The 20401-nt window shown below is 36.9% G+C and overlaps 3 protein-coding genes across 3 annotated transcripts; 1 reads left to right on the forward strand and 2 right to left on the reverse strand.

Moving 5' to 3' along the window:
• Positions 1-814: 814 nt before the first annotated feature.
• LOC112563265 (anaphase-promoting complex subunit 7-like) lies at positions 815-10109 on the reverse strand. Its single transcript, XM_025237105.1, has 17 exons — positions 9907-10109; positions 9319-9447; positions 7982-8053; positions 7477-7560; positions 6866-6981; positions 6448-6561; positions 6138-6225; positions 5811-5906; positions 5107-5195; positions 4681-4810; positions 4294-4435; positions 4049-4149; positions 3568-3612; positions 3348-3460; positions 3021-3137; positions 2493-2613; positions 815-2081 (listed from the first exon to the last, which is right to left on the reverse strand). Exons 1-17 carry the CDS (start codon positions 9970-9972, stop codon positions 2019-2021), a joined length of 1686 nt encoding a protein of 561 aa, XP_025092890.1. The 5' UTR covers positions 9973-10109; the 3' UTR covers positions 815-2018.
• An 84-nt stretch (positions 10110-10193) lies between these two features.
• Positions 10194-15005, forward strand: LOC112563269 (peptidyl-tRNA hydrolase 2, mitochondrial-like). Its single transcript, XM_025237112.1, has 6 exons — positions 10194-10275; positions 10847-10999; positions 11348-11449; positions 11774-11895; positions 12403-12515; positions 13743-15005. The coding sequence occupies exons 2-6, from the start codon at positions 10862-10864 to the stop codon at positions 13790-13792; spliced, it is 525 nt and encodes a 174-aa protein (XP_025092897.1). The 5' UTR covers positions 10194-10275; positions 10847-10861; the 3' UTR covers positions 13793-15005.
• A 427-nt stretch (positions 15006-15432) lies between these two features.
• On the reverse strand, positions 15433-18476 carry LOC112563266. The gene is made up of 5 exons (XM_025237106.1): positions 18024-18476; positions 17397-17572; positions 17027-17142; positions 16340-16556; positions 15433-16008 (listed from the first exon to the last, which is right to left on the reverse strand). Exons 1-5 carry the CDS (start codon positions 18181-18183, stop codon positions 15667-15669), a joined length of 1011 nt encoding a protein of 336 aa, XP_025092891.1. The 5' UTR covers positions 18184-18476; the 3' UTR covers positions 15433-15666.
• Between the last annotated feature and the right edge of the window lie 1925 nt (positions 18477-20401).

Raw genomic sequence — 20401 nt, forward strand, 5'->3', positions numbered from 1 at the left:
ATGGGGGAAAAAAAACGCTATACAAATTCAGTTGTAGTACCTTATCAAGCTTTTTCATGTTTTATGCAGGTTCCATGTTCCTTCTGTTTTCTACCTTCACGTCCTTGTACTTTTACAAAACAGCAAACCTCATGCGTTATTATTAAAGTGCTTCGTTCATTGTAATGTTTAGGAGGCATTTTAAAGTTTAGCTCTTTACTGTCGAAAATGTAAACTTTTTACCTGTATAGGACCATAACATTATTTCTAGATACCTTTTGTTGTTTTGAGCAGTTACATAAAGAATAATGTGTGGGTTGATTTCCTAGATGCTTAAGAGAATGTTGTTATCTGAACTCCATTGCTCTCAACATATTTTACTTGTATTTTATGTAAATGTAACCTATAGAAAGACTTCACTGTCCTGACACTTGAGTCATTATGGTCCACAGTGCCATGTAGTGACAGCTTTGCCATTCACTGAAGAAGACATGGGAGTCGATGCACACACACACTAGATTAAAGAAGGTGTTTGTAAGTCTGACTGAGAAAATATTTCATCGCTCCAGATCAACAGCTACGTTATTGAGAGCATCACTCGCTCTGTGTTGTTTAGTAACAGGAGTAAAGTCCTAAATATTCATGAAACGTCACTCTTACATATTGACTGCATCTTCCCTCATGTCTGCAAATACTTTTACACATACTTTAAGGAAGTCAAAATCTCCATAAACATGAATTGTTTCCTCATCTTTCATAACCATTCAAAATTCATAAAAAGTCTGCACCAGCAAATAATAGGAGAATAACAACAATAAAATGGGAAGAGTTTAGATAACAATACTATATCATGTTTATCTTCACAGTCATGAAAGAATTTGGCATGGAACATGCCTGAAAAAAGGTTACACTGAAAAGTATGATGAATGTCTAATGAAAAACAGTTTGATTCAGCAAACTTGCCATCTTGTTCATGAGACCTTGTTTCAAGTGAGCATTTAACAATGCACATCTAAAAAGAATACTTACCGTGCATTACCGCAGCCTTTGCTAATAGACATAATTATTCTGTCTTTGATTCCTTATTTCTTCTGTAAACATTCGGAGTAAAATACAATTTACAACATTTCAGCACATAAAACCAGTAAAATGCATGCTTTAACATGCAGGGAGTAATAAATGAGTTGCATCTCACAAATGCATGACAAGAATGGCTTTTCTTTTAAACAAATGTTGCACTACCCACAAATAACATTTGAATATAATGACTCTCGGCCATTATATGTACACATTTGCATATCTGACATACGCATCCATTACCAAAAGCCAGTAGTAAATCTGACTTAAAGACGAATCAGATTTACCATATAAGTAGCCAGTTATTGCAGGCTTAGACTAACACAGACCAAGTTCTATTTTATCCTGCAGACGATATAACCTATATTAAATTTTCTTATAAATATGGTGAATATAACTTCATGGCAACTTGAAACTGGCAGAGTGAGAGCTATCTCTGACTTATCCTAAGTAAAGGATGACAATGACCAAAACAAGTTTTATAATTAGGTCTTTTTATGGGAAAAATCTTATGAACAAGAAGTAAGGAAAAGTGTGTTTATTACATTATATGACATAAAATAATTCTGAATAATATTGCAGTCAATAAGTCTTGCACAAATGTGTTTTGTATGTACAATTGAACATATTACACAAATACTTGGCAGTGTAAGAGGAGGGGGGAAACCTGTAAAGGATTTTTTTTAAAAAAGAAATACTTTAAGTTAAAAAAAAAAAATGGAAAGAAAGGAAAAGAAGCCTTTAGTGATCACAACTCTGACCTATTGAAAGACCATGCACATCAGTCCCTTTAGAGAAACTAAAAAAAAAAAAAAATCAGTAAATGCAAGAATATATATACACATGCACATAATCACACTCACAATTTCACACATACACAACCAAGCAAATATAAACAAATGTTCTTTCATTTGCTTGTACACATACTCATACAAAGGATGCTTTTTTAACTAGGGGCAATGTCAAGGCTGACTAAACTCTGTGTCTGACCATGTACTCTCCATATCACTGCCATCAAAGTCAGGCTGTCGACAAAAGAAACACAACAATCACTTTGACCGCCAAATATTTTCCTGACAAACATATTTCTTATAGCTAGATGTAAATATCTGTATTTATTTCTGTCCTAAGCGATTTGTTAAAATATCTCTACAGTTGCTAGTTATCATGCTTATGTCTGGTACAATATCATTAAAGTTGCCACTTAACATACTTTATCTGTACATCTACTCCTTCATAGCTTCCAGTTTTAACTTACCTCTACAAATACCTATCCTGGTCTAGCTGACAGCAATTAGGCCTACTCAGCTGCATATAATGACATACCAAAATAGCTAGTATTAGGTATAAGGCTATAAATTTCTTTAAAAATGCAAATTCTTCACGTGTATCACAGAGACCAGCAATACAATGTTTTCATCTTAAAGTTGTCATACCTCATTGTCACTGCCTGGCACATCTTCCACCTCGACATCATAACTTCCCTCAAGTCCCATTTCATTATGTTTCTCAACTCGCTCCATGCCTTCTCGTGCTTGAATGCTTGATGGGTCCAGGCTAAAATTAAGACAAATGACTGCTTTTATTGGATGTTTGTGAGGGAAGGGGCTAGAAGAATGATGTTTAATAGACTTCTTTGGTGTTTTAAGAGCTGTAAGGCAGCAATTCACTGATTTTGTTCATCAGGTTAAAAAATTTATTTGCATGATGCTGATCCCATGAGATGTAATGTAATGTAATTAAAGACATGTCTATTTCAAATCTATGCATTCAGGTATGAAAATTTTTAGATAAAAGTTCTGAGAGGAAAAAGTTTACAGCAGAAAGAATTTGTGTGATAATTTCTTTTCTTTGCTTTGGTACTGCTGCTTCTCTTTTTCCTGGAAAACAGTAGAATATAGCCATGTGGCCTGGATCATCAGAGGATAATGCAACAGCAGCAAAATGCTTAGTGCTTACATTACCTGAGTGCTATATGGTAATGGTCCAAAGCATCCTGATACTGATTGGTATGTGTAAGGAAATCCCCCAGAAGAACATGCAGTCGTGCATCTGTCTGTGTTTGTAATGCTTGCCGCACACTGAAAAGTACCAGTTCCGCTTAGGACCAGATGAATGGCAATCAATCATAATGGTCTAAACATGATTTTAAAAATTATGCTTTAAGAAACAACCATAAAAAAGACAGTAAAGTCACTGTGTCATCTGTAGTCTTAGTTTTGCTTGCAAATCCCTTTAAGTGTGAATAAGGTTTTATGTGTTCTTTTGCTAGAGATCAGAATATGTCTTACAGAGCAATTCCCCGATCATAATCCTGCTCTTGGGACAGAATGTCACACATGATGTACACAGCTTCCAGATAAAAGGGATCCATTTTGAGGGCTTTCTCCAAATAGGGTTTGGCCTGAAACATTGACGCATTGCAATTTTAAGGCTTCTTTGGAAGTCTCAGTCTCTCTCTCTCACACACACCACATTTTCACGTCCCAATGTTCATATACAAACACCCACCTTGGCAACTGTGGTTGGACTCTTGGCTAAAACTGAAGCTAAAAGCTGAAAGAAACATGCCAAAAAAAAATAAGAACATGGTTAAACAAAACTGAGAGTCAATGTTTTAAGTGACCTGCTTTTGCAATGCTTATAAAGATTGTGTTTAATTTTTACACAAATTTTTAATTGCAAGTTAATTGTTACAAGTTAAACTGTTAGTTTGTTTGGAGTACAGTGAGCACAGAACATGGAGCTTGCCTCCATGCAATGCAGGTGTAATGCACGTATAAATTCTATTATTAACATCATTACTATCAAAGCTTTATTTCCACAACATTTGTAATAAGCACCAAAAATAAAAAGACGAATAATTTTAACATTTGATATTTAATAAAAGCAAGTAGACTTATAAACTTTTGAAAGCTCTGGTACCAAGCTTACAGATGTTACTAGTTCTTTTAGCTAAAATATGAAGGAATAAGCTGTACTGCAAACACACCGTGCTGGTACGGGCTGTACAGCCTAGATGGCTGAAGGCTCGTGTGGCCAAAGTGACAGCATCACGTAATCGATGACTAGCAATGTAGCAGTCTATAATACCTGTTTAAATAATGATGAAAAAATGTAATGGTGAGGCTGGAAATTTTAAGAACAAGTTCAGCAATCCAAGCATTTGTGATAAAAATTGTTTATAAAAGCACGAATCACGACTGTGCAAAAGATTATATTAAAAATGTTGATGACCTTGGTATGTCTCAAATCTATCGGGAGCTCGGCTGACAGCCTCATGGAAATGCAAAAGAGCATCTTGCATGCGATTCAGTTCTTGAAGAGCAGCACCCTTCAATAACAGCGCTTGTGTGCATTGAGGGTTGATAGAATAGGCCTACCAAAAAGAAAAACAAAGTCAAAAACCATAAAAAATACATAGCTTTACAACTCTACATTGAAAATCAAAACAAATGTCGATCTAATGATTGATGTTTATTCACGATACCTTAGTTGTCCAGATCCGAACTTAAAAAAAAAAAGCAAAGGATTATAGCTGAGTGATATCCCTTATGACAAGCGCTATTAACTTGTACTCAGTATTCAATTGGTGGTTAATAATGATTTCATCAAGACTCTTACTTTTTGTGCACAGTAGACTGTGCGGACTAGGCGTTCATTTTGTTTGTTGATGCTGTTAAGGGAGTAGTATCCCATACACACCCATGGTTCTACTGCTTGTTCGTTCACCTCCATCAACTGCTGAGATAAGCTAAATAAGATTGCACACATCATGCACCCACATTCCCAAGCACACACACACCCCTTCAATCTTCACTTCTGAGGCAGTATGCATGTTTGCCAAATATACTGTACCATACTATACAGAATCCATATCAGAGTATTTATCATGCAAAAGATGTTACCATCAAAGACTATGGCAAACTTACAAAGTTTACATCATAAATACATTTTTTAAATTAAAATACTTTCCAAATCTCAGAATTAAAAAATACTGATGATTTCAGTAAATGAAACTTAATTGTCTGCACTTCTCATGTAACTCACATTTGTAGATCTTTGGTACGTTTTTCCCTGGACAAGGTGTATGCATAAAGGTCCATGTTCTTCATGTGAAAAGGATCAAGAGCGCGAATCTACAAAATTAAACAGATCAATTAACATTTTCTCAGTTCCCAACCATAACTTGAAAATATTCAATGTATCATAAAAAAAGGAGACTTCTAAATTAGTATATGTCTTTCTTTTTGTGTTATCTTCTAGATAAAAACTTGCTTTCATCATAGACTGAAAAATAACACTTCTCCTAGTAAGTCTGGGCATCACCCAAGGACATTCTTTTCAAATAACTGTTTAGACCATTATGAGATATAAACTCCCCAAATCTGACTGAAAATCCATTCCCATTCTGGAGTGAGATCAAGGGATTTCCCCCCCTGAAGCAGAAAGTAGATGCTGCTGGGTATCACCACATAAGCATTTGCTTCAAGTTCTTGGCTCTTTCAACGAAGTTAGAACTGAAAAAGTAGTTAATCTATGAGTGTTATACCCCCCCCCCCACACACACACACACACAAAATAATCACAGCTCATTTTTTTAAAGACAATAATATTGCTATAGACTATTAATTACCCCCTCAAGCTAATGGCAATAAAGGGAATTTTATATTCTAACTTATCAGCAACTTTCAGCTTAATTTCACATTTTCTTTGATTAGCATTTAAACTTTTTATAAACATGAAGTACTTACTCGCAGAAATGCCATAGCAGCTTCAGTGTATTGGCCAGCCATAAACAGTGCTTCAGCCAGGCAATCCTGTAGGTGAATGTTGTCTCGCAGTCCTGGCTGTTTTATAAATAAAATTCATGCATTTATTTTATTTATTTACACTACATGTATTTATTTTTTCCTTTCCTGTTTCAATAAAGAAGCTTAACTCTAAAATGTGTTTTTTCCTTTCTGTCATTTACATTTGTTCAACAATGCACTCACACAAATTAAACAGACATAGTACTTTGTAGCACACTTTACTGCTAGAACAAATAAAACCTTTCTAAAATTCAAAGGCAGACAAACCTTAGTTTCTAAGCTGCGAAGAGATGAAATGGCCATAACATGTTCTCTTGTGGCCATTGAAGCATAGCAACGAATAAGCCCTGTCAGCCTTGGTACAAAACAAAACAAGAGAGAATGTTTCTACCATTTTAATATAATTATCAGTCTATGACATTTTTTTTGTTTCGCATGAAAAACTACTCTGCTGCTATTTTAATATATATTCTTTGCTTCTGTTGCCAATATTTGCGAAAATATATTCCAAATCTTTTCAAATAATACACCTTCATGCACAATCATGCAAGACTTCTTTTTATAATCAGTCACTTACCATTCACAGTTTGAAAAAAAAGGAGCAGTAGCCATAATAGCCGACATGACATCTGGACCACGCATGCCCAGAGTCAAAAGTTCTCGAACTGCTACTAATCCTAGTGGGTGTTCCCTACACAACAAAAATCACAAGCATGTACTACCAAGGAAAGGCATGAATCAATGAACCCTAGGCAGTAACTTGTTTACAGAACAAGCTCTAGCAGCTCCTACACTCATTCTTGTAAATCTCATTTTTCAAGCTCATTGTAACCTCTATCGCTTTTAAAACTAAAAAAGAAACTATCATCACTAGGTGAAAACAATACAGAATGTGCTTTGATGCCTACGCTGTCCTCAGTGTGTCTTTTCTTTATGTCCAAGTAACTGTAAATAATAGTCAGAAAGTACAAGTATCTCCGTCAACATTGAAGCACCTGAGAACTTCCTTGTAACATGTAAGTGCTGAGCGATCACGGCCATCATGCTGGTACAGGCGAGCAAGAGCCAGGTTGATTTTTGCTGTTCGCTGTTTAGTGCTGATGCTCTCCAGCTGAAGAAGGAAAGCCAAAAAGGATCGTAAAAAGGATGATTTTGATTGGACACTTTGGAACTATTTCGAGAGTATTCAAAAGTCTGATGCCTAAAATGGCAACAAAGAATACAAGGCAGGTATCCTTGATATGTAAATTAAAACTACCATTTCTAGTAATTTAATGCCCTCATTTGTTACTGCATAGCAAAGAAAGGTGAGATGCCCAAATACATTTCACATTTATTTTTTATATTTCATTATAGTACTACAATATCCTACAATATCCTATGTTCGAATTTGGCTCTATTCAGAACAAAGGAACTCAACAGCCATTTTTTCTCTCATATCATATATCACGTGTAAACACCAGGTCAGTCTGGAAAGCTGTGCATAACTATCTTCAGATTATATGAACAGTGAAAAAAAGTAAAGAAATATGAAGTTTATATAAGTGGGTAAGGTGGCTGCAATATTTCTAAATGTGTACATTGCAAGTAATTAACTGCTTCTCACCACTTGTAAGGCTTCCGAAGTTTCCTTGAGTTTCATGTGACACTGATAGACACGAAATTTTACGTCTACCTCTGATGTCAAATCCTGTCCACCATAAAATAATTTATGGCCAAAATATTTTTTAAATCCTTGCAGTATATTAATAGAAAAACAATCTTAAGACAGCATCATATATGTATACTTTATAACACAGTTATCTTTTGTTGACTAGGATGATTTATCCTCCAAAAGGATTAACAGGAATGGCAATCGATCCTTCTCTCACAAAAAACATTGTATCCTCAGAAACATGCCTGCCTGCATGTACAGGCACACAATTGCAATTATCATTCGAAGTGTTCTGTTTCTGAAACTTGGTTATATACTTTTATATTGTGGTAACAATTTTTTCACTTATAAATGATGATATATATATGTGTAAGTGTGAGTGAGAAAAGGAAGGTGGTGAGGATTTCTTCCATCTCTCCAACCTCTGCGCAATTAAAAAAAAACCATATCAACTCACTTGAGTGGTCCCGCATTTTCCCTTTACTTTGTTGATGGCTTTCTTCAGTAGGAATGACTTCTTGAAGGCTCTCTAATAATAATAAAGAAGCCCTACAAATTACATTTACTTTCACGACTGAGAAAAACAGGTTTACATGACTTCTTACTACTTTCTTTGTGTGAAGTTTGAATTCAGATAATGCATCCAATTAGACCAGGATACCAATGTAGCTGGACAAAAGTGATAAGGATGACAGATGTTAATCTACGAAATAATAATCTTTAAAAAAAAACATAAGAATAAAGTTACCAAAAAAAGTTACCAAATTTTCTGACTAGACATATTCCATTTTGACAAAATGTTTGTCCAGTTTTTCTGTTTATATGCCTACAATAAATATGCCTCTTCTGCAACTGTTCATCTTGAAATCCATAACTAGAGTGCTCTGATGTTTCCATAAGTTGTTTTATTTTGTGCATGTGCAGATATATATGTGCGTGTGTGATTTTAAAGTGTCTACAGTTTGCATTCTTCTTATTCCTAGTCGCCCCCAGTGGAGCATACGGCTGAAACTACTACCCGCCATTGCACCCAGTTCTGGGCGTCCCTTTCCAGATGGGACCATGTCATGCCAGCTGCCTCTGCTTCTCCATGGACTGATCTCCTCCATGTCTGTGTGGCTCTACCAACCCTGCACCTTCCATGTGGGTTCCAGCCCAGACCTTGTCTTGTTAAATTGTCGGCTGGCTTTAGCAGGGTGTGACCGATCCAGCCCCACTTTCGCTTCTTGATGTCTTGGCTGGCAGGCTTTTGGTTGGTTCTCTCCCACAGGTCTGTATTGGAAATCTTCTCGTACCATCTGACATTGAGGATGTGGCGCAGACATCTGTTGACGAATGTCTGAATCTTGTTGGTAATGGTGTTTGTCATACGCCATGTGTCAGATCCATATAGGACTGACCTTACATTTGTGTTAAAGATGTGAATCTTGGTGTGTAGAGGTAAAGCCTTTGAGTTCCAGATAGGTCACAGGGTGTGAAACGCAAGCCTGGCTTTGTTTATTCAGCCTGGATGATGGCAGTGAGTTTTGGTGGAAATCCGTAGTGTGCATCACCTTCCAGATGGTTTCCCTGTCTACGGAGTCAAAAGCTTCCTCAAAATCCACAAATGTTATGTAGAGTGGCGACTGTCATTCAATAATATTTCGTAGCGTAGCATGGATGGATACATAAAGAGAATATCCCTGGTTTACTAGAAAAACAAAACTGTGTGTGTGTGCATATAATTGTATGAATTTGCAGGTGCTGTGTTATTCTTTGATACATTATTATTAAGAGACAAAGTCATTTCCTTACCACTGCCTTTCGGTATTCACCAAGTTGAAAACAAGCATTGCCACAGTAGACAAAGCACTGGTATTTTTGTGCCAGAGTCAAAAGCTCACATTCTTCATTGTTTTCACTTAAAGACAGCACCAGTGAAAACTAAAATCCCACAGAAAATACAAAATGTTACAAGTAATCTGTATTTTTTTTGGATGGTAACGAGGTTTACTATTATTAGAAATATTTATCTCAAGTCAAATGTGATCACTAGTTGTCACATTGTAAATGCAAGAAGAGACTTTACATCGCCTTACTAGTAAATGTTTTAAAATCTCAATACGATATGAAAATAATAGGCATCTGGGATAAACAACAAATTCCCGGCTACATGTACGATTGAATAATGATACATTGCTCATTTGATCTGTTAGCAGCCTTCTGCTGTTTACCCCCATGAGTTTGTGTAAACGTGTGTATGTTATATGCACGTGAAGTTTGTTTAACATTATTTTTTCCCATTCACAACCTGCACAATATTTTCATTTTAAAATGTGTTATGCTAAATAATGTTTACAATCGGTCAAGATTATCTCATGACTGAAAAGTCAGCCGTCTTACCAGATGGATAAAGTCTTCATACAACTCTGCTTGGTACAGTTGACGAATATGATCGAATAGGTTCATTTCTGTTAGCTCGATAATCCCTCTTATCTTTTTTTTTCTTTGTATAAAATATGGTCTTTCTTGATGTGATCAATCAGAATGTGGTTTCGACCCTTGGTACGGCACTAGAAATTGAAATACGCGCAGAAGACCCAACTTCCGCCTCTTGCAGCCTTTATATTTTCGCTCTTTCTATTGGATTAAGTTTTATATTTGGGTCAATATTAAACCAATCAAAAAACAGCATCCAATTGTAGCGATTTCAGGGAGATAATTCTATCAAAACACGCTCGTCTGTTCGGCGTCGCACGAGGTTTCATTCTGGTATGGTATACAGAACCCATGTCTTTATTAGCTTGTTGGATGCAGACGTTTGGACAAGATTTTCTAACCTTTCATTTCTTAGTTTAGTCTTACAGACTTTTTCATGCACTGTGCTACTCTACAGCATGAACTAGCAGTAGACTGTATATCGTCGATCAAGAGTTGCGCAACAAACACCAACCACCACTTTAGCCACAGTTACTAATAAATAAAGAAATAAAACATTGTTTTTTGTGTGACGTCTTGTGATCTGGGGCGTAATTGTATCAACAGCACATTGGGGGCTCCGTTTCCGAGAATTAGACATACTCATCTAAATAAGCATGTAGCTCAGGTTTTACTCCCTTACCTGGCATACCTTTTAACTTGCCGGATTCTCACCCTCATACTAACATCTCCTGGCTGGTACCAGCTGACGAGCGCTTATTCTGCACCCTTAGTGGTGTTTAGAGGTACCATATCTACTGGGCTACGCATATTAACAACTTATTATGGAATGCCCATGAGTAAGCTAAATAACTTTTTCGGTCTGAGATTTGACAAGCAGTTGAAACGGAAAAATTTCTTTCAGATTGCAGCAAACCCGATGGGCAGTCCAACAATGGAGTTTGACCGGACTGCAGCCATGATCTCAGCCACCATTGGTGTGGGGCTTGGCATTGCTATCGGCTGGGGTTTAAAGGGCCGTAATTCAAAAGCAATCACAAAAAACGTTTTGGAAGATGTAAGATGCTTGACTTTGCATCACGAAGCCTGTGATAGAGTCAATGAACCACATGCCCACTGAAAATTTAAATGCATTTGGCCATAAATGTTAGCAAACTGCATATATCATAGTGAGAAGTAAGAGTAACAGATTAGTTCCCTGCCCATTTTTATAAAAGGTTGCCTAAAAATAGACCTGATTTGTACTGATTGCGTGGAAGGATTGCACAACTGCTCGACATCTGCACATAATTTTTAAGCTCTTTATGCTAGTAATAAGTTTAAATAAGGAGACAGATGTCTTTTATAGTGTGTCATTTGGGGAATATATATAGTTTTAGGGATGTGTTCTGAATGGACATTTCAGGTGACAGAAACTGTAAAAGTCATGGGAGATAGCAGGGACCGCAAAATGGTGCTTGTGGTCAGAAATGATCTGAAGATGGGAAAGGGGAAGATTGCTGCTCAGGTAATATTGCTGATAATTTTGTAAACTTATGTTTACACTGGTTTCATAAAGAAAGTATAGTAGTATATTTCACTTAATTACTTCTCAGAGACCAACAACCAAGCTAATCCAGGAGTTCTGACCACACAATCTTGTATAGGCTAGGCTAAGCTATGATTTTTGGTAGTTACATGTATTATATGCATTTTAAAACTAAGGAGTTTAATGGGACATAACCCCATAAGTTGAGCAGTATCTGAATTTGTAAAGATGAATAGTATGTTAGTCTCTCTGCACTTAGTTTTGAAAAATATAATTTGATATGTATATATGAATTTATTGTAGTGTGCACATGCAGCTGTAGGAGCTGTAGAGAAAGCCAGCCGAAAAGATCCCAGCAATCTTCGACAGTGGCGCCTTACTGGGCAACAGAAGGTTGTTGTCAAAGTAGAAGATGAAGCCTCTTTGTACGTATGACGGTGGTTTTTGTTTTTTTCATTTAAACCATTATCCTCTTTGGATCTAGGATTAACTTATGTTCACAGAGATATGTGAGTAGGCCTGTTGTGTTATACCCCAGTTTTTGTCACCATGTGACATGTTATTGTGGATCAGAAACTTAATATCTTTGCATCCTAGTTGCCACATTGATCATTTACAGGCATTGCATGAAATTTTGATTATTCTGTGTATAGTAAGAAACAGATGTCTTAAATACATAATTCTTATGTATAATGTGTATTATTCATATGTAATTTTAAAATTGAATTTAATCATAGCACAAAAAACTATGAACATCATACAAGAAACTTGTTACAGCATTTAAAAGAGTTTCTTGCATTTTACCTAGAATGATCTAAAAGAGTGTTTATTTCTTGTTTATTTTTGTTACTTATGTGTTCTTATATTTAATATTTATTTAACATGTTTTAATGTAACTGCATTAAGACAAGTGATGTTCTCTGCATGTGCAGGCTAGATCTGGCAGAGAAAGCTATAGCATCAGGACTAGTTACCTGTCTCATCAGCGATGCTGGTCGTACACAGATAGCTCCTGGTTCTAAAACAGTCCTTGGTGTTGGACCAGGTTAGAAAATAATGATGCAAAAATTTTTAAAGCGCATACTCACACTGCTAAGGAGCATGCTTTTAGCGCTTAAGAATAAGATCGAGCCATGGACAACATACAATGGACAGGAAAAGAAACTACTTATGAAATATGAAAGAAGAAACAACAGCACTGATAATGAGTATAAAAGAATACAGAAAATGCAAAGAGGAACCAACTAATAAAGACAGAGTATCATGATTTTGCTTAAGGAAGATGAGCAGGAAAGTAGCAGTAAGCGGAAATGTGTGTGAAAAAGGACTAGCATTGTGGGAACTGGTGTTAGGAGTAATGTTTAAGGAAGAGGTGCGTTTTCAGTTCATGAAAAAAGAAGGGAGAGGAAATGAGCATGCAAATAACGGAGAAAACATTAAATGCCATGAATGCTGTTTTTTGTAGACCAGGAAATAATCATGTGTGTTAAAAGATGCTAGTAAAGTACAGCGTCATGCTCATTTGAGTGATCTTGCTATGCTTTACATGCAGTGTTGATATAAATTTGGATGATCATGAAGCTTGAAGGAATATGCAGACTGAATTGATTGTTAATTCCCTCCCCCATATTTTGATGTCTATGCCCATATAGATGCTAATTTAAAGAAGCTGGGTTGATTTTTATTAGTCATTTATATTATTATATTAATTCCAACTAACCTAATCATTGACCCTTCTATTATGGGTTTATACGCACCATATGACTAGTGCATTCTATTCCTCCCTCCCATAAAGACAGTCACATACAGGCAACGGATGTTCTCCCACTGTGCTGGTAGGCAGTGGAACACTCTTCCACATCACATTCGCCACTCTGACTCCAAAGCTACGTTCAAACGTTCTCTGAAAACATATGTTCACAAAGTACTATCCCTGAAATACTATCCTTAACTCCCTGGCAGTACTGTCACGTGAACCATCAAGTACAGCTTCAACTGTTTACAGTGTCCTTCATACCTTCATCCATTGCTTTACATTTTGCACCTCCACGTATCTCACTGTTCACTATCTGTTCATTTATCATATCTTGGTTGTGTGCTTTGCAAATTATAATTTTAATAACCCATTATTATTATATGAATCTCAGTCCTGGGGACATTTAACTAGGGATTGAATAATAATTTTATTTATGTGTAATGTTTAAAACTGACAAAAAAAGTTGACAGTATCAAAGAGTTAATTTGAAATGTTACTTTTTTTCTTTTGTTTTAGGACCTTGTGAACTGGTGGATCAAGTGACTGGACATTTAAAACTACTGTGAACTGTGTGCATTTGTGTGTTGGGAAGGTATATGTGTACATGTATGATGTATGTATCTTTTGTGAATGCAGATCTGTCCATAAGTGTTAATTTATATCCTGTAGCAAAGGTTTTTTTTCAAGTGCAAATGGTCACCAACAATCTCTCATTCCTCAGTCTGCTACCACAATGTCCACAGCACTAAAATAGTCTTACTGGATATGGGAAATCTTGATGTTTACCTTGTTAGATAGTGATCGTTGATGTGATTGAACATTTTTTTCTTGCTGAGACAACTCATTGATATTTATAATATTTTGGGGTCTGCCTAGGTGACCTTTGTGTCTTTCTTTGGTAGAACTCAGGCTGTGCTAGTGGATGGCCATCTATTGGCAAGCACACCTTTGGGATCCCTCAGAATTTGTTTATGCACAAAGCTTTTATCTCTGTTGGTTTGGTCTTATGCTATTTCCAGTCAATTCTTTGCCTATAAAGCTCATCTCTACAGTTCTGTCTCATCTTAGATGTCACAAACTGCTTTTCAGAATTAAGAATCATGCATCTTAGAGGTGAAATTTTGGATGGTTGCAAACAATTTACAACTTAATGATAATAAAAATAATAAAAAGTTGGCTTCTATAGCACCTTATTCTCCCCCGTGGACAAGCTCAAGGCTCTTCACTGCTGAATGAAATGATAAGTGCACTTCACACTTTGGCAGATGGGGTGGTCCAAAGACATCTGTGGGCTGTACTTTGCCCACCCTTGTAATAGAGGCTAATGAAGCCATTAGGGGTGAACCTACATCATGTCTACTTAATGATACCTAAAGCTAGTATGTTAATAATAAATAGCTAAGGGAATCGTATATTGTCAACCATCACTAGACATGAGTGTACATTAAAAAATAAAATTGACTTCCCGCATTACCAGTCAAAATGGACATGTTAAGAATTTTTATTATTGTACATTAAATGGACAGATAAGAGTATGTTTGTATACAAAAGGGGAGAGAGTGATGCTGATAGAAAATGATATGCACTCACTTGCTTGTAAAGTTTCTAATTAATGTTGGCTTTGAAAGGTATGCAATTTGTCAAGTTTATTTTTTTGAGAGTTTATGAACCTACAAATTCGATGTTTTGACCAGTTTTACATGCAGACCACACTTTCTTGGTGAGTTGTATGTTCTGCATTTGTCTGTATCTGTACTTGAATACATTTCTTTAATTCAGTCTTGCAGTGTTGCGTTGTATATATTTAGTGACTAAAATATGCATGTCTAAGCACATTAATGACCAACATTCCTTTGGTTTCCCCTTACCTGTAGAGGAAATCCCACCAAAAACTTAAGTTTTAACTTGTGATGGGAAATAATTCATGGTCTATCATCTAAGCCAGTAGTGCCAAAGGTCTTCATTGGACATGAGATAAAATCTTGCTGGCCAGAACAAGGTGGTTTTGCCAGTATTGTGATGTGAAATTATTTTGTGTCTGGTTAAAATGAGTGGGCTAAACTTTCTGGTTTATCAGTAAACATGGACATATTTACAATTGTCACTATTTCATATGAGCAGCTAACCATTTTTTTTTTTTAATATGCTGATAGTTGACTCAGAATGCTAAATAAGTGGTAAAGATAACTGGTTATTTCACATCCACTTCTTGTAACATGAAATTTATTTATGGGAAAATGGTCAGGTAACAGGCATATGCAAACTTTTGAAATTATGCAACTGTACATATATACACATCCTTTGCTCTTCTGTTCCACCCCAAACAACATTTCTGTACAAAAGGAAAATTTAACACTTACACCAGTGCTTATGGTGGAAAGTATGTTCAGGACATAAATAACAGTAACTCTGCACCCAGTTTTAGTTCAGTCTATTCAGTTCACATTGCCATGCCTCTAGGGTAGACAGGTTGTATGTGCACAGAGTTTCCATCTTTATCCTGCTCTTCCAGTCCACTCAGAATCACCACAATCTTATGCTGTGTACGCAATTCACGAATCCTCTGCCTGCCTTCAGGTGTTGTTTCCAAACAGTAAACATCCAGATGTTTCAGCGCTGGGGCCGTTTCCAGTAGGTAAATCACTCCAGTTTCACTGATTCCTTTGTTTGAACTAAGGCCCAGCACCGTAAGTTTAGGTAAGCTTTTGGCAAGCATTTTAATGCTTTTGTCTGTTATATGATTGCACCCAGTAAGGTTCAGAAAGTCCAGATTTGGTAGCTCCTGCAAGTGTATTTGGAGAATAATACTTTATCATGAGTATAGATCAGTTTTATGTACAAATGACTTAAATTCTCTCAAGACTTAGAACTGCTCTAATAAAACTGATTTTATTTATGAAATAATGCCACTGCAACATATAAATAATTGAGCTGTTAGTTTAGAAGCAGATATTTCTTATAAAATATTTTACACCCAGATATGGGCTGACAGCTTGATTATAGAAGTAGCAGAGGATGTTTACTACTGTAGGCTTTGACAGGCATTTTTGTTTTAGTGATGACTGAAGCTTGGAGATTACCTGAACAGTGTCTAAAATATATAAAAACACTACCTTGCACAGCTGTGTGAGTACATTGTCAGTGATGATGTAGCTACAATTACGTAGGCTGAGACTCTTCAACTGTTGGCACTGGTGGTAAATGATCTTCAAAATGTTTGGGGTCAGGAACACATTTTCAAGGTCAAGATGTTCTACTGCTGGTACCAGAAGCACCTTCAGCTTCTTGTTGTTCAGCTTTTTGGTCCTTGCAAGTCTTCGCAGCATTGATCTGTGCACATTATGTGTTTCAAATTATAATGTCAGTATAAGACCTAACAATATGTGTGAATGCCTTTGGATGCCAAGTGTTACTGAGAAATAATCTGCTTTACATTATCTTCTTCTTTGCTCATATTATACACATCAGGTGTTGGGGGGGGGAATTGGTGTTTTACGCCGTGTCAGCAGCTAAGGCTATATTACGGCAAGCAGCCAGCCCTGTAAACAGATGCCACGTGCAGAGAAAGATCAGCGTGCCCGAGACGAGAAATGAACTCAGGGCAGCCAACCTTCACTGTATTGGTGACAGGCGCTAACAGCGCTAGCCGTTGCGCCACCGGACCGCTCACATCAGGTGTTAGCAAAGGTTAAAGAAAGTAACTGGCCAAAGACATTGAAAGACACTGCAGCTGTAATGAATGATTTTATGAATGGACTGACCATAGGAACTACTTAACAGTTACATTATGAAGTACTTACGTTATAAGGTACTCGTCAGGAAGGTCCTGGAAGTCATAGTCCTGCAGGTTGTCAAGAATAGTTTGCATAGACCTCTCAAACAGGGTGAGCACCTTACATCCATCATGGTATGGATTCTGTTTGGGTGAATACACAGAGACTATCAGAAAATTGTGTGACAAAATTTTCAATGTGACTGACAGAACTTATTTGACCAAAAAGCTAACGTAGGTGTGATTGGACATATCTGCATTAATTAACTGTTGCATGATAAAGGACTTTCCAAAATGTAGTGTTCATGATTTTTGTGCAGTAATTATAGATTTAGGACGAAAAATTTTAACGACATAAAGTTTATCTAATAATCAGGCAAAATCATGTTGAACATTACTTTTTCCATGTTCCTCCCATAAGCTGCCCTTACAAGCACCTTCTCATTGTTTTTATGAAGAGTGAAACGGTTTGATCCACGATGGGAAGAGGAATTCTGAATCTCATTTATAACCTCTGCCTCTGAGTATTGAGAGAGCAATGGCAATGTCATGAGCTCTCTGAAATCTACAAAACCTGCAGAAAATGATGTGAGAGGTTGATCATTTGGTCATACATTTTAAATAATAAAATAATACTGTGAATTTATATTGTGCACTTCAGTACTTAACAGAAGGCTCAATGCACTTGATAAATGAAAGGCAAATACACTAAAAAAGACAAACATAAATGCATAAACACTTGTGGGCATAGACCGAAACATGTCAGCAAATGGACAGAGATTAACAGCCATAAACACAGGACATACAGACATTGCACATGCACCAAAGAGAGAAAATATTGCACCACAATCATCATCAATAAAAGATAAATTCTGAAAAATTAAAAGGGACACGAAGAATATTCATGTGATTTTAAGAGATGTTAAATGGTCCACGAGGCCTAGGCAAATGATAGTCACTATTACTATTACTACAATGACTCTTCTGAGAGATAACTGAATTACATTCATCGTACTGGTCCTTACCTGAATCATCCACCTGTAGTCCCTCTTTCCTCGCTCCGTAACGAAGTACGTAAGTCAGCCGCTTCGACAGTCGTTCTCTTGCTGACTGTTCGTCGTGTTTATCGGAGGAAGAGTCTGCTGCCTGTTTATGTGGCAAACTGTCGTAACTTTTGTCGGACATTTCACCAGATACTTGGGGGAGAAGGACCCACAAGAAAAGAATAATTTCAAGAAATCAGTAACTGTTGTTGTGTAAACGAAAAAGCCTCTTAATGTTACAGGATGTATTCGCGATTGTCAGTATCCTGATTGTCATGGATCCACAAGGCTCAAACATTAATCGTATAATGCAGGCACAAACACTCATACTTTTTGCCCACTAGAGATCTTCACACGCAATGTGCGTTTCGTTACCCTTTTATAAATCCCACTTGTCACTGAACGGGAAAACGACTATTTCAATATGATTGTGTAACAGGGTGTAGCGTCATCCAATGAACGGGTCGTTTTCAGTCATGTGATACACGTTAGCAACGAGATGCTGCCCGCCATTTTGCTACCGTCACGGTGCAAGATTTTAAGCGACTCTCATCTGTTTGTTGCCATATCTGATTTACTAACTACAAGTTCTCACTGCCACCCGATGTGAGACTTAGACATGAGTCAAAAAACGAAAGGAATCGGCGGCTTAGATCATGGCCAGATGTGACCGACATATATGACGTGTACGCCTATATATATATTGCCCGCAGACGAGTTTCTTGAGCAGTAAAATGTGATTAATAATTTTCTTGTTGTGGCCAGATGTGACCGACATATATGACGTGTACGCCTATATATATTGACTGCAGACGAGTTTCTTGAGCAGTAAAATGTGATTAATAATTTTCTTGTTGCGCAATATTCTCTGCTAGCAAAACATTTAATTGTTTACTTCACTAGAACAACACTTGCTTTAGTGTTTTTTCACTACTGCAGGAAATAACGAAGTGTATTAATTTATACTTTCTACAGATTTCATACTTATATTAAAATTAATTATACGTGTGCTTGTAATTGTTATATGTTTTTGTATACATTATGATTGAAACGACTTGGGGAACAAATGTCCTTGTTGCTAGAGTACTTAATTGCTGTCCACCAGAGAGAGAAAATATAACGTCCATCTTGCAAACGAGTTGGAAATTAGTCAACGGATCAGTTCTCACAGTTAGTGGACTAGCAATTAAAGATGTACTATATATAGCAAGAAGCCGACATTGTGTTTAGGCTACTCATTATATTGTTGTACAACTACTTAACAATTATGCTAGCGTTCTATTCGACCACTATATGTGTATCTCACTGTCCTATTCAGTTACTTAATTTATATCTCACTATAATATCACTAATTTCACTTCTTCTTATTCCTTTTCGCCCCCAGTGGAGCATAAGGCTGCAACTACAACCCACCATCGCACCCAGTTCTGGGCGTCCCTTTCCACTTATGGGACCATGTCATGCCAGTTGCCTCCGCCTCCCTGTGGACCGATTTCCTCATGTCTGTGTGGCTCTCCCAGCCCTGCACCTCCCCAGCTGTGGGTTCCAGCCCAGCGAGCTTTTCTTGTTAAATTGTCGGCTGGCTTTCGCAGGGTACATGTGACCGATCCAGCCCCACTTCCGCTTCTTGATGTCTTGGCTGGCAGGTTTTGGGTTGGAAAATTCTCTCCCACAGATCTGCATTGGCGATCTTTTCGGGCCATCTGATGTTGAGGATGTGGCACAGACATCTGTTGACGATCGAATGTCTGAATCTTGCTGGTGATAAAGTGTTTGTCACACGCCAGATCTCAGAGCTGAATGTTAATAATATAATATCATGTCATCAATAAACATCTACAACAAAGAAGTATCCACTTATAGGAAGCAATTTTTTTTCATATTTGAAATCAGTATAGTAAATTGCACATCACAACACCCTATATAAGCTGTTGGTGCATTCATGAAGAAATTTAATCCCTCGGTGTCATAAACACTTAGATACATATAGTACACAGTTATGGTCGGTTGACATAATTTCTATAATTAATATCAACTATTTTAATGCGATTTCACTTCTTTTTTTTTTTTTTTGGTCTTAGAAATTTTGGGCAGACAACACAATATTTTCCCACCATTTCCTTGACGTCCGCTAAATAACACTTTATATTTATCCCAGAGGGCGATTCGGGGAAGCTTGATATAAAAGCATAAACTATACCATAACCTATTCATATCCGCCAAACAGACACAGTAACATTCAGAAGTCACACGGCCGCTGAACCAACGATCGAAGGATCGACAGCCTGCCTGCTGGTCCTGCTTGCAGGTACACAGAACAGGCAGCCCGATGAGATTTGGAAAAATTCTCCCGACAGGAT

Source organism: Pomacea canaliculata, linkage group LG4 (genome assembly GCF_003073045.1).
Source record: "Pomacea canaliculata isolate SZHN2017 linkage group LG4, ASM307304v1, whole genome shotgun sequence".
NCBI classification, from domain to species: domain Eukaryota; kingdom Metazoa; phylum Mollusca; class Gastropoda; order Architaenioglossa; family Ampullariidae; genus Pomacea; species Pomacea canaliculata.